Below are 14,129 nucleotides of genomic sequence, written 5' to 3'. Positions count from 1 at the left end.
GTGTGTGTGTGTGTCTGTGTGTGTGTGTGTGTGTGTGTGTGTGTCTGTGTGTCTGTGTGTGTCTGTGTGTGTGTGTGTGTGTCTGTGTGTGTGTGTGTGTCTGTGTGTGTGTGTGTGTGTGTGTGTGTCTGTGTGTGTGTGTCTGTGTGTGTGTGTCTGTGTGTGTGTGTGTGTGTGTGTCTGTGTGTGTGTGTCTGTGTGTGTGTCTGTGTGTGTGTGTGTGTCTGTGTGTGTGTGTGTGTGTGTGTGTGTGTGTCTGTGTGTGTGTGTGTGTCTGTGTGTGTGTGTGTGTGTCTGTGTGTGTGTGTGTCTGTGTGTCTGTGTGTGTGTGTGTGTCTGTGTGTGTGTGTGTGTGTGTGTGTGTGTGTGTGTGTGTGTTTGTTGCTGGTCTTGTCTTCTCTGGACTATGTTGTTGAATGGACTGAAGGACTGATGTATTGATCAGTATATTAGGAGGTGGAGGAGGAACACGTGAGTCACAGAGACTCTCCTGTGGAGGAGCTCCAATGCATGTTGGGAGATGTAGGCACTTGTTTTGTCTCTTTGAGGTTGTTTTGTGTCTCTGTGGTCATTTGTGGTCAAGTCATAGAGATGCTTTAGGTAACTTTAATGAGGTCATGATAATAAATCAGTGTCTCTTTGTCCACGTACATTACATGTTGAAATGTTTTTCACAAGAAGATAACCAGCCTGTCTCTGTCCCTCTACCTGTCTCTCTGCCTCTAACTGTCTCTGTACCTCTACCTGTCTCTCTGTCCCTCTACCTGTCTCTCTGCCTCTACCTCTGTCTCTGTCCCTCTACCTGTCTCTGTCTCTCTGCCTGTCTCTGCCTCTACCTGTCTCTGTCCCTCTACCGGTCTCTCTGCCTCTACCTGTCTCTGTCCCTCTACCTGTCTCTCTCTCCCTCTACCTGTCTCTCTCTGTCCCTCTACCTGTCTCTGTCCCTCTACCTGTCTCTCTCCCTCTACCTGTCTCTCTCTCCCTCTGTCCCTCTACCTGTCTCTCTCCCTCTACCTGTCTCTCTCTCCCTCTGTCCCTCTACCTGTCTCTCCCTCTACCTGTCTCTCTCTCCCTCTGTCCCTCTACCTGTCTCTCCCTCTACCTGTCTCTGTCCCTCTACCTGTCTCTCTGTCCCTCTACCTGTCTCTGTCCCTCTACCTGTCTCTCTCTCCCTCTACCTGTCTCTCTCTCCCTCTACCTGTCTCTCTCTCCCTCTGGGCCTCTACCTGTCTCTCTATCCCTCTGTCCCTCTACCTGTCTCTCTCTCTCCCTCTACCTGTCTCTCGGTCCCTCTACCTGTCTCTCTGTCCCTCTACCGGTCTCTGTCCCTCTACCTGTCTCTCTGTCCCTCTACCTGTCTCTCTCTACCTCTACCTGTCTGTCTCCCTCTCTACCTGTCTCTGTCCCTCTACCTGTCTCTCTCTCTCCCTCTACCTGTCTCTCGGTCCCTCTACCTGTCTCTCTCTCCCTCTACCTGTCTCTGTCCCTCTACCTGTCTCTCTGTCCCTCTACCTGTCTCTCTCTACCTCTACCTGTCTGTCTCCCTCTCTACCTGTCTCTGTCCCTCTACCTGTCTCTCTCTCCCTCTACCTGTCTCTGTCCCTCTACCTGTCTCTCTGTCCCTCTACCTGTCTCTCTGTCCCTCTACCTGTCTCTCTTACAGGAAGTCGGTGACTGAGTCCAGGTGAGGTGGCAGTGGGCGGGGCTCAGCCTGCTTTGCCACCGTCTGATTGGTGGGTGGTAATGATCGCGACTGGCGGCCTCCTGCGGATCAACGCACGGCGACAAGACTCACTGAGGTCCAAACCACACAAAGCACACACACACAAGAGGAAGAAGAAGAATAAGAGGTAACACACACACACACACACAGTCTGAACCTCGGCTGTGATGTCACCGGCCTGTACACAATGATGTCACTTCCTGCCTCCTCAGGAACGAGGTGGTGGTAGTGAAGGGGAAGCTCAAGCTGTTCTCTGTCTCGGGTCTGGTGGCGGCGCTGGGCGTCCTGGTCCTGCTGGTGGGCGTGGTCATGGCGGCTCTGGGCTACTGGCCTCGAGACGGACTGTTCTTCAGCGCTCAGCCTCAGGAGGCCACCGCCATGGCCTCGGTGTCCTCCAGCAGAGACACACCTGCCGAGGCTCAGGTGAGATCCAGAATCACACGATCGCTTTCAGGCTTTGTTCAGACGCGTTGACTCAGAAACAGGAAACCACTGGACTGTCTTCCACACAGAAGTCCAACCAGCTGCTCTGTTTCTCTAACTGTTTCCAGGGAGGAGGAGGAGGAGGAGGAGGAGGAGGAGGAGGAGGAGGAGGAGGAGGAGGAGGAGGAGGAGGAGGAGGAGGAGGAGGAGGAGGAGGAGGAGGAGGAGGAGGAGGAGGAGGAGGAGGAGGAGGAGGAGGAGGATTCAACCAGACAGAAACCATAAACGGGACGACCGGACGGCTTCCACGAGGCTTTCTGGAGGATTTTCTGGACAGGTAAACAAAGTCTTCAGAAACTAGTGGCTGTGTTAAATGTCTCTACAGGTATCTGCTGTTGGGATCTATCAGTTACTTTGGTGTGTGTGTGTGTGTGTGTGTGTGTGTGTGAGACAGACAGACAGACAGACAGACAGACAGACAGACAGACAGACAGTGTGTGTGAGTAGCCGAGGTTCTGGTCTACCAGCTTCCCTCGTGGTGATGTGACATCATACCTGACCTCCTGTGCTGCGCTACTACAGCTGAATCACCTCATGATGCGCCACAGCTCAGCTTATTATGTGTTTCTATGGTGTAACATCACGTATCCGTGTTAAGCCGTTGGGTACGAGGCTTACGAACCGAACAATACGTTTGAATAATAATAGTGCGTTTGGAAAATGCAGAAGCTTAAATTGTGGTAAATATGATGTTTTCGGTGGACTGCGCTCACGTAGGAGACACCGGGCTGTGACCTCTGAACCGTAGCTGAGGCTACGCTAAACTAGCTTAACGGGAAAACAACCGCGGCAAACCCCGCGATGACGAGATGCTTCGTCATTAACGGACATATAGTCAGAATCAACGTAATTAACACAACGACAAGAACAAGAACCAGTCACATGTATTCATATGACAACAAAGCAACAAAGCAACAAAGCAACCCAGCAACCCAGCAACCCAGCAACCCAGCAACCCTGCAGTGCTGCAGCACTGCAACACGTATTCATCCGCACAGTGAAGAGCACGAGCCACATCAGAGGGAACAATAAAAACACCTCCATAGACACATGAACTCAGTAGTAACGCTGCTGCAGATGTACAAACACTAAAGCACTTCACTTACCAGAGCTGCTGTTCACTTAGAGACACAGTCCATCCTCCTTTCTTTGATCACAGAGTTGAATGACGCGGTTGAACAGAACATCTGTGCGGCTCAGTTCCAGTCAGAGTTCTCCTGTGAACGTGTTGTTGAGCTGTAAGTTCACTCGAGTCTCAGCAAAAGTTTCATTCTTAGCCATAAAATGTGCAGCACTTCTCCACAGCTGTTCCATGCTGGCTGTGGGGTGACCGACCCTTTGATACCATGTCCAGTTCTTCTGGTCTTGAGAAATGCGTTTCTCCTCCTTCAGCCATTGAAGTTAAAAACACAGCAGGTAAAAAGATAAAGAATCTACAGCAAGCAAAGCGCTAAACATGTGATAACTTCTCTGACATATGTTTGAACCTGAACTCTTACTAAACACTAAGACCTGCTAGCTAGCTTCCTGTTTGACAAAAGTCACGCTGGCCCACTGACCAATCACGGCGCACGTTAATGCAGACGTACTTAGAGGCTACCTGAGTACCGCTGACACGTCAAAGAATACGCCCAACACGTCAAACTAAAGATCTGATTGGTTGAATACTATGACAATCAACAACATCATCGCCATTCACTTAAAGTGCACTGGCTGCAGGTGAGAGTCAGCAGGCCTCTGGCTCTGTTCTACCTAGAGACACAGAGGTGAGATCTGATTGGATGAAAGCTCTACTTAAAACAAGCTGCACTGGAAGCAGAGCAACTGAGGAAGACAGGAGCTGTGCAATGAGAACATAAGATAATGGGACAATATTATATAAATTATAATACATGTAGTGCATTTAAGAACAATGGTTAAATGATAAAATAGCGATAACTGAGTGATTGTGTCTAGAACAGCAGAGAAGGCTTCGCCCACCACTGCTGTTGCAGCGTTGCAGCAGCATGGAACACAGTAGTCTAAACAGCACCAACGCAACTCTGCGGTCCGTAAACACACAACATGTTACAACAATACGGTTACTTAGAACAAAACGCAACACGGTAATAAACACTCGATGGCCTAACTCTGCCCAGACACGAAGCCTCTTACTCTGAGAACACTTCGTCGTGGTCGAAGTGGTTCTTCCAATTTCTTGGTTAAAACCCGGCTCCCTCTGTGTGGCAGAAAGTTTTCCTCGGAAATTAAGAGAATTCTCGTCCTTATGACCGGCAATATATCGACCTTAACAGGAATGATCCGTTCCCTTCTTCAGGATCCAAAAGAAGCACAGCCTCGTCATCCAGCGAAGTTAAGACGATGACCGGGTCACCCATCCCGTGCCAATCAGATCGCAAGAGCTGGAGGAGATGTAGAGGTTTATAGTTTCAGGGACAGGCAGAGCTGCAGCGCAGGACGTCCTGGGGTGTCTGTGGCTCTCGTCCAATGAGAGCTGAGTGTTGAGTTTGGATAAAAGTCACTTCGGTGCGACTCAGCGTCTCCTGGAGCTTTGGTGTTATCTTAAAACTCAAATCAGGCTTTCGACTGCTCTGCAGAACAAGTAGGCCGGAGTCTTTGTTCTAAGCACATGACGAAGCCCCAAAACGCTGCTCGGCTGTATGAAATGTCTCTACAGGTATCTGTGCTGTGATTGGCTGGATGAAATGTCTCTACAGGTATCTGTGCTGTGATTGGCTGTATGAAATGTCTCTACAGGTATCTGTGCTCTGATAGGCTGAAGGTCTTGGGTCCTCTCATCATGGGCATCGGGATCTTCCTCTTCATCTGTGCGAACGCCGTCCTGCACGAGAACCGTGACAAAAAGACCAAAGTGATCAACCTGCGGGACATTTACTCGACTGTCATCGACCTCCACGGCCTCCGAAAACCAAACCCCGCCTCCTCCTCCGCCCGCCGCTCCTCGGCCAATCCCCTCAACGGCCTCGTTAACTACGTCCAATCCAAGAGCCTGGAGGCCAAACCCAGGGCGTACCCCGCCTCGCTGCTGAACAGGAGGGAGGGAGGGGGGAGAGGAGAAGGAGGAGGAGGAGGAGGAGGAGAAGAGGGAGGAGGAGGAGGAGGAGGAGCAGGAGAAGAGGGAGGAGAAGGAGCAGGAGAAGGAGGAGGAGGAGACACAGTGTTCAGTATCTACCAGGAGCAGCCGGACGCTCTTCCTCCCCCCACCTCCTCCTCCTCCTCCTCCTCCCACAGACTCTCCCTCCCGCCCAGCTCCTTCACCTTACCGCTGCGCCGCCCGCGGTCCTCCGCACCCCCCAGGAGGCACTCAGCCCGGGCGGGGGTGGGCCACAGGGGGGAGGAGGAGGAGGAGGAGCTTGCATGTCCTCCTCTTCCGCCTCCTCTGTGCTCCTCCACTCCAGCAGCTTCCTGCAGCTCCTCCAGCCTCCAGAAGGAGGTGCTGCTCCTCCTCTCCTCCTCCTCCCTCACCCCCTCCTACCTGTCACTGTCCTCCCTGTCTCACCTCCTCTCCTCCTCCTTGTCCACTCCGGCCCCCCCTTTGAGGAGGCGGAGCCTACCGACTGGCGGCGGTGGCGGCGCGGTGGCATCAGGTTACAGCAAACTGACACACGGGGAGGACCAATCGTTTGAGTCCACCGAGATGACCTCATCGCACCATGTGACGTCACACAGGAAGTACTCCAACAGGGAGAAGCTGAGGATGATCTCACAGGCGGATTCTGGTTCAATGCAGACGGAGGAGGAGGGACGAAGGGAGGGCCGACCAATCGGGAGGCCGACTCTGTGATTGAAATCACGAGTCATCAATGACATCAGCATGACATCATCGATCAGCATCACATCAGGAAGTGTTGTTTCTGGATGTGGAGGGACACATGTAGCAATAAGGAAGTCTTCCAGATGGATGAATGAAGCACATTTATTTTACTGCCTGCTTCTTCTTCTCAGACGCCATGAGTGTTGTTATACTCATCATATATATCTTAGTCATGTTTGATGTGTTAATGTGGACACCTGGAGGAGGAATGAAGCCACTGAAGAGATGAGACAGTTTTTAAAGGAGGTGAAGAGCTGCTGGAAGAGTTTTAACATATTTATTCCTCTGTACCTTTAAATGTCCCTGAAATGTTTTGACATCGTTAATCACTTCGATATCAATGATGAACCAAACATCTCCATCAGCATGACGCTGTTCAAGGTAAACAAATATAGTCTGAGGTTTGAGACTTAAAATCTTCCACTGAAAACTTCAACATCCAATCAGATGGTGACATTTAACAGCTGGTAAGTTTTCACTCTCTGCTCTGATTGGCTGATTTGAACAGAAACATTTCCATCAATAAATCAAAATATAGCACATTGAGTTTAGCTTTTTGTCAAATACTTCTCTCATCACTGACTGGTCACTTCCAGTGTGTTCGTCCACGTTTAATCCAGTGTTTAATCCAGTATTTCTGGTGTTTTAATCCACGTTTAATCCAATATTTTCGGGTGTTTTAATCCACGTTTAATCCAGTATTGTCTGGTGGTTTAATCCACGTTTAATCCAGTATTGTCTGGTGTTTTAATCCACGTTTAATCCAATATTTTCGGGTGTTTTAATCCACGTTTAATCCAGTATTGTCTGGTGTTTTAATCCACGTTTAATCCAGTGTTTTTTGGTGTTTTAGTCCTTGTTTAATCCAGTATTTTCTGGTGTTAGTTCACGTTTAATCCAGTATTGTCTGGTGTTTTAGATTAGATTTTAGATTAGAAAACTTTATTAATCCCCAGTGGGGAAACTCTTTTGCCACCCAAAAAGTCATACAGACGACACAGTCCACAGTACACAGCAGACAAAAACACATTACAAAGGATCAATAACACCAGACAATGCCATATAAAACATGATCGACATCATTTTAGTCCACGTTCGATGCTTTAGCCTCACTCGATGTCTCAGAACTGAGATTGTGAACAGGTGTCTCAACGGGTGACTGCTCCAACAAACAGCTGACTCTGCCAGGTAAACAAATGTCTTTTATTTTCATTTATTCACTATTTTCGTTTCAAATATTCACAGAAGACACAAAAGTCTACAAAGTTTATAAAAGTTTACAAAAAGAAAATACAGTGACGTGAACAGATTTACTATCAACTACTAATGATTAATACCTAGTTCCTAAACGTGTTACATGTACTTCCAGTTTTCCTACAGGAGGACAGAACGGGCCGACTCGGACTAAATATATCCAGTGTCATGATGTGACTATGAACAGCTGTTTTCACTTATTTCCATCCTAACACTGGTTCATCAAACACCTTTATCCTTCCTTTATAGGGTAGCCTACATCTATTTTAGCATAGCTTAGCTTTGCTACAATCACCTGTCACCATGAGCACTGCTTGAATGAGCTAACAAGAGCTAACATAAAGCAAATGTAGAACTGACAAGGAGCTAACCCAGAGCTAATATATTAGCTACCGTAGTAGGGTTAGGGTATAAGCAGAACTTTGTATGTATGCTAACATGGAGCTAATTTAGTGCTAGTGAAAGCAGACACAGAGCCAACATAGAGCTTAAGTATAGAAGTTACACAAAGCTAATGTGGTGCTAAGAAGACCTTACATTATGCTAATGCTAACGAGAGCTACGCACACGTGAACGTTCGGTAGAGTTTTTATCAGGAAGAGGAACATTTATTTCAGCGGTTAGTATATTAGCACAAGTAAAAATGGTCATCGTAGAATTTAATTCAATTTAATAATGAATGGTAAATCATAAACACCTATATACGCACTACAAACAAGTATTAAATAGTTAATATGATCATTTTAACTGAGGTCAAAACCGGAATAATATGGTTGTTTTAAAAATATTTGTAAGGACTCGGGACACCCAGCTGGAAACCGGGACAAACCGGGACATCTGGTTCCTGAATATCATTGATACTAAAAACAAGACATAGTATGATTCATAATACATTCTAATATCAGCGTTTATCATTATCAGTAGGCCTATTTTAGGTATCAATCCACCCACCTCTCCACCACAGGGTGTTTATTAACCTGTCGATAAACACCCTGCAACATAATAGAGCTAAAATAGAGCTAATACTTAGCTTAGGAAAAGCTAACACAAAGTTAATATATGGCTAACATACAACTAACATAAAGCTAATGTAGAACTAGCATACAGCTAATTACAGCTAATGTAGAACTAGCATACAGCTAATTGAAGCTAACAAAGCTAATGTAAACCAAACATTCAGGTAATTGAAGCTAACATAGCGCTAATATAAATAAGTGAGAACAGCTGTGTGACTCGATTGTTGATTGATACATCAGAAGTGTTTAATAAAACATTAATAACATTAATAGTTCCAGTATGACAGGAAGTCAATGAGTGTCAGCAGCAGCATCATATGATTTTACAGTAGGGGGGGGGGGGGCTTCAGTTATTGATCATCAGGAATCAACACTTGTAGCAGAGTTTATTCGCTCCAGTTGATCATTTTACATTTCAAGTGTGGAACTGATTGGAAACACGACCACTGTCCTCAGATCAGTTAGCTCCGCCCCCCTGCTGCTCCCATTGGTCACACAGAGAATAACATTTCTCGAAACCTTCAAAATAAAATTCAGTAAATGTTCTTCAACTGACGGTTCCACCTGGAGAACGGAGGAACCACAGATTCAGAGACAGTGGTGATGTCACCACAGGTTCCGCATCGATCGATGTGGTCATCGTCGTGTCCATTTGATCAGAGTCTCCGGCGATCGATACAAGAAGATAAGTTTAGCATAAAGCTCCTCCTCCAACTCCAGCTCACCTGTCTCTCTCACCTGGAACAGAGAACGACCAATCAGATCACAGCAGCCAACACTGATGGTGTGACTGTGTTAACAAAGTTTTCTTATTTCATGTGTACCAGGAAGACGTCGGTGCAGAGTTTGAGAATGCGGTCGACACACGGAAGCTCCTCGAACATGATGGAGTGACTGATCCCGCTGAAGAACTCCCGCACGAACTTCCCGATCACCAGAACCACCGACGCATAAAGTCCCATGATGCTGAGGGAGAACAGAGCGTCAACAAGTAGTAATATTACTACAGCTACTGCAGTATCAACGTGTGTTAAAGCAGTAATAATACTACAGGTATTGCAGTACTTGAAGGTAATGTTGTGTACCCGTATCCAGCCAGGAAGCCCAGACTCGGAGGACTGACTTTATCACTGAACACAAACAGCTGAAGCCCCGCCTCCCTCCTGTCACTCAGCGAAGATCCGCCTCCGATGGACACCAGGCTGGCAGCTGGTTGGTCAACGATCCACCAGTCCTGGATCTCTCGGCTCTGATTGGTCGACCGCTCCAGGGCCAGTAGGATGTCCTTGTAGCGGTCGTCTGATTGGACCAGAGAGGAGAGCAGTACTTGTAGTTAACAGAGAGTACTGCAGTACTACTTGTTAACAGAGAGTACTGCAGTACTACTTGTTAACGGAGAGTACTGCAGTACTAGTTAACAGAGAGTACTGCAGTACTATGAACTGTAAATCTCTTGATGTCCTTTATGTTTTATAATCCTTCAGATTGATTAATAATCCTTTATATTATTTTATAATCCTTAATATTTCATAATATTTTACAACACCTTGTAACATTGTGAATCCCTTATAATATGTAAATATGAATGAAGCTTGATGTTTTTATTATGAAGATAGAAACCTGGGTAAAGCTGTTGGATGGGTTTGGAGTTGGAGTCGCTGGGAGCTCGAATGAAACACGGAAACACTTCCTGTATGACGCTGAAAACAAACACACACTTAACACAACTCTACCTGCAACAAACACACCTGCACACATAGCCCCGCCCATTTGTATGTGGGCCCCCGCCCCTGTACTCACACAGGAAGTGACCTCGTCCCGTTCAGCAGCTGGATCAGCTCCAGGCGAGTCTGGTCGTCCAGATAGGTCACATGTTTACCGGATGCAAGCTCTGCCTTCGCCCCCAGACTCAGGTTCCTGTTAAAACACAGTACACATCGTAATACATGGAGTACTACACAATGATTGAGTACTAATACTACTACAGCTAGTCAGTGGCGGCTGGTCAATAGAGGGCCATGGGGCATGGCCCCACCATGAGCCACACAAAAAAAAATTATAAAAACATTATAATAATCATAAATTTTACAAATTGTCAATATTTGTGTTTTTGAACTATGGAATGTACCCAGTAATGTGTCTAAAATATGATATCTGCACAAAATATATGCTTTTCCTGCTCGTGCTCTCTGTCTGTGTGCTCTCTGCTCGTGCTCTCTGTCTGTGTGTAGACACTCTGAGAACGCGCAGCTTGGGGGGCCTGATCGTTTTGGCCCAAAAGAGGCGGGGCTATGAAGCAGTTTAGCCAATCGCTGATTCAAGATATAAATGAGTGACATACAATTTAGCCAATCAGCGCCCTCAAATAGATTCAGCTTGGGGCAGAACGATCAGACCCCCTCGCTGCGCGTTCTCGTCAGGAGAAGTCTCTACAGGCGAGCACTCCTCCTCCAAGACCCGTTTGAGAGGAGAACTTTGAGGAGATTCTGCAGCCAAAGAGCTGATATCAGATCAGCCTGACCTCACAATCAGACAGCAGACTCGCGGGAAAGGGAAGCAGCATATGAAGCTTCTGTACTAGCTGAACACCAGACAGGTTAGCTAGCTGCATGACGTCATGCTAATCATTTATTTAGCTTTTTAAAACAACGGGGACGATCCAGCACGGACAGTTAGGGAGTGAGGGATGAGGAGGTAAGGAAACATGAGAACACCAAGGTAGGGAGTGAGGGATGAGGAGGTAAGGAAACATGAGAACACCAGGGTAGGGAGTGAGGGATGAGGAGGTAAGGAAACATGAGAACACCAGGGTAGGGAGTGAGGGATGAGGAGGTAAGGAAACATGAGAACACCAGGGTAGGGAGTGAGGGATGAGGAGGTAAGGAAACATGAGAACACCAGGGTAGGGAGTGAGGGATGAGGAGGTAAGGAAACATGAGAACACCAGGGTAGGGAGTGAGGGATGAGGAGGTAAGGAAACATGAGAACACCAGGGTAGGGAGTGAGGGATGAGGAGGTAAGGAAACATGAGAACACCAGGGTAGGGAGTGAGGGATGAGGAGGTAAGGAAACATGAGAACACCAGGGTAGGGAGTGAGGGATGAGGAGGTAAGGAAACATGAGAACACCATGGTAGGGAGTGAGGGATGAGGAGGTAAGGAAACATGAGAACACCAGGACACACATGAGAACTCTGTCAAGCTACATATTAGATAAAGTGAACATCTTCTCTTCTACATATTGTCCTCAGTCTCATCTGCTTAACTTGGTCATGGAGGCATCAACATGTAATAGAGATGTTAAATTAACAGTGAAAACTCATCATAGCTTAATTTAACATCAGTATTCATAATTACACTTCATGTTTACTTCTCCTGATCTTTACCTCCTATAACAAGGTCCATAGGGGCATCTCAATAAATGAACATGTTATATTATATTATATAAGTGTTATTTACTGATTGTTTTCATGTTGGAATACATGTTAAATATTTAACTGCCAAGTAATAATGCGTGTTTGAGACTTACATTGTTTTTGCATTCAATCATACTGGGATGTTTGCTGACATTGATAGGATGGCCCTACCTAGAACATGTTCCACCAGCCGCCACTGCAGCTAGTACTAATAGTGATAAAATACATCAGTTTCTGTGGAGAAAGCTGCGTACCAACACCAGAGGCTCCTCTTCCTCCAGGGAGACAAAACACACAGTCTAGCTCGAGCATGTCGGAAGGATTAATAAGTATTGATCATTGATCAGTAGAGTGAAGCTGACCTCTGAACAGTCCAGGACAACGTCAGGGGGAAGTGGTCCAGACTGAGCACCTGGCTCAGGTACTGCCTGCTGGGAGGACTGATGGTCCACAGAGAGTTGCTGCTGCCGGGCAGCTCTGCCACCGTCACGTCCTCGTGACCGTAAGCCTCCAGGAACTGCAAGGCACTCTGGGAAATACAGCCACAGAGTCACTGGTATGAACCTACAAGCTTTAGCACCAGAACTGCAGTCGGTGTATGAATGTTAGTGAAAAGGTACTCACAGGTGTGTAGCTGTAGGAGCTGGTGAAGGAGCTGAAGTCTTCCTCAGTCAGATCTTTGAGTTGATTCTGCTGAGCGCTCATCGTGAAGATGGGCTGTCAACAACAAGAGCAAGTCAGTAATAGTACTACTAATACTACTATTACTGCTAATACTGTCAACAACAAGAGCAAGTCAGTAATAGTACTACTAATACTACTATTACTGCTAATACTGTCAACAACAAGAGCAAGTCAGTAATAGTACTACTAATACTACTATTACTGCTAATACTGTCAACAACAAGAGCAAGTCAGTAATAGTACTACTAATACTACTATTACTGCTAATACTGTCAACAACAAGAGCAAGTCAGTAATAGTACTACTAATACTACTATTACTGCTAATACTGTCAACAACAAGAGCAAGTCAGTAATAGTACTACTAATACTACTATTACTGCTAATACTGTCAACAACAAGAGCAAGTCAGTAATAGTACTACTAATACTACTATTACTGCTAATACTGTCAACAACAAGAGCAAGTCAGTAATAGTACTACTAATACTACTATTACTGCTAATACTGTTAACAACAAGAGCAAGTCAGTAATAGTACTACTAATACTACTATTACTGCTAATACTGTCAACAACAAGAGCAAGTCAGTAATAGTACTACTAATACTACTATTACTGCTAATACTGTCAACAACAAGAGCAAGTCAGTAATAGTACTACTAATACTACTATTACTGCTAATACTATCAACAACAAGAGCAAGTCAGTGATAGTACTACTAATAATACTACTACAACTACTATTATGTGTGTTGGTACAGGTGTGGCTGTACAGGTGTGTTGGTACAGGTGTGGCTGTACAGATGACGTTACCTGGAAGCCTCCCAGTGTGATGGTCAAAGAGACGTCAATCGGTTGGTTGACGACACCGGCGACAGACTTGACGAGAGACATGAAGAGCAGAGGAAACCAAACGATGCAGATCAGCAGCAGAACGATCAGACCGCCCATCCCGTACTTCACCACACGCTTCTTCTTCTGCCCACGGGGCTGAGGGTACCTCTGTGTACAAATACAAAGTATAAAAACATGTGCAGACACTTCTTCTGCCTGTGAGGCGAAGAGTATATCTGTGTACAAATACACGTAAACATACATGTACACACAGAAAGACACATACCTTCTCAGACTCCCTCCAGCACTTTAAGACGAAGCAGTGAGCATAAACGTCCTCCACACAGATCCAGGAAGACAGAGACAGAGTGGTGTCTGTCCACACCCAGTCCATCACCGCCCTCAGCTCGGTCAGGAAGGGGACCAGACGGAAACTACAGACCGACAGGTAGAGAGACAAGTAGAGAGACAGACAGGTAGCCAGACAAGTAGAGAGACAGACATGTAGCCAGAGCTTATTGCTAAGCTAGGCTAATAGTCTCCTCTTACTTCCACTGTTAGTGCGAAGATAGGCATATAGTTTCCCCTTACTTCTAGCCTTAGTGCTAAGCTAGGCTAACAGTCTGACTCACCCCTGGAAGAGGAAGAGGTTGAGGTAGTTGTAGCTCTTCGTCAGGAAGTTTCCCAGAACTCGTGTCGGGTATCCAGATCGAATCTGATAGGCCGACAGGCCGAAGTAAACACACTTTACAAAATACCAGAGCTGAGCCACCAGGTTCTGATTGAATCGCCTAAGGACAGACAGACAGACAGAGAGACAGACAGGTAGACAGACATCAGGTTTTATTTACTGCAGTGGTCTTACTGATTCTGTAACTTCAAGCAGC

The 14,129-nt window shown here is 46.4% G+C and overlaps 2 protein-coding genes across 2 annotated transcripts in view; one reads left to right on the top strand and one right to left on the bottom strand.

Annotated features, from left to right (window-relative positions):
- Window positions 1–1,743: 1,743 nt before the first annotated feature.
- tmem200ca (transmembrane protein 200C-a) lies at window positions 1,744–6,011 on the top strand (the record flags this gene model as incomplete). Its single annotated transcript, XM_079292409.1, is given in 5 exon segments — window positions 1,744–1,850; window positions 1,936–2,146; window positions 2,327–2,362; window positions 2,365–2,483; window positions 4,964–6,011. Coding segments are annotated over 5 exon segments (1,521 nt in total).
- Window positions 6,012–7,515: 1,504 nt separating this feature from the next.
- The window catches only part of LOC306794068 (piezo-type mechanosensitive ion channel component 2-like), a 47,162-nt gene continuing 40,548 nt past the window's right edge, over window positions 7,516–14,129 (bottom strand). The window contains 10 exon segments of the mRNA XM_079291953.1: window positions 7,516–9,049; window positions 9,136–9,277; window positions 9,397–9,610; window positions 9,932–10,011; window positions 10,112–10,228; window positions 12,089–12,255; window positions 12,351–12,443; window positions 13,222–13,410; window positions 13,529–13,676; window positions 13,875–14,033. Coding sequence (XP_079148079.1) covers window positions 8,948–9,049; window positions 9,136–9,277; window positions 9,397–9,610; window positions 9,932–10,011; window positions 10,112–10,228; window positions 12,089–12,255; window positions 12,351–12,443; window positions 13,222–13,410; window positions 13,529–13,676; window positions 13,875–14,033 — 1,411 coding nt within the window. The 3' untranslated portion in view covers window positions 7,516–8,947.

Source organism: Melanostigma gelatinosum (genome assembly GCF_949748355.1).
Source record: "Melanostigma gelatinosum genome assembly, chromosome: 20".
Classification (NCBI taxonomy): Eukaryota; Metazoa; Chordata; class Actinopteri; order Perciformes; family Zoarcidae; genus Melanostigma; species Melanostigma gelatinosum.
Note: the sequence above shows the minus strand (reverse complement) of the source record. Positions and strands in the feature narration are given on the sequence as shown.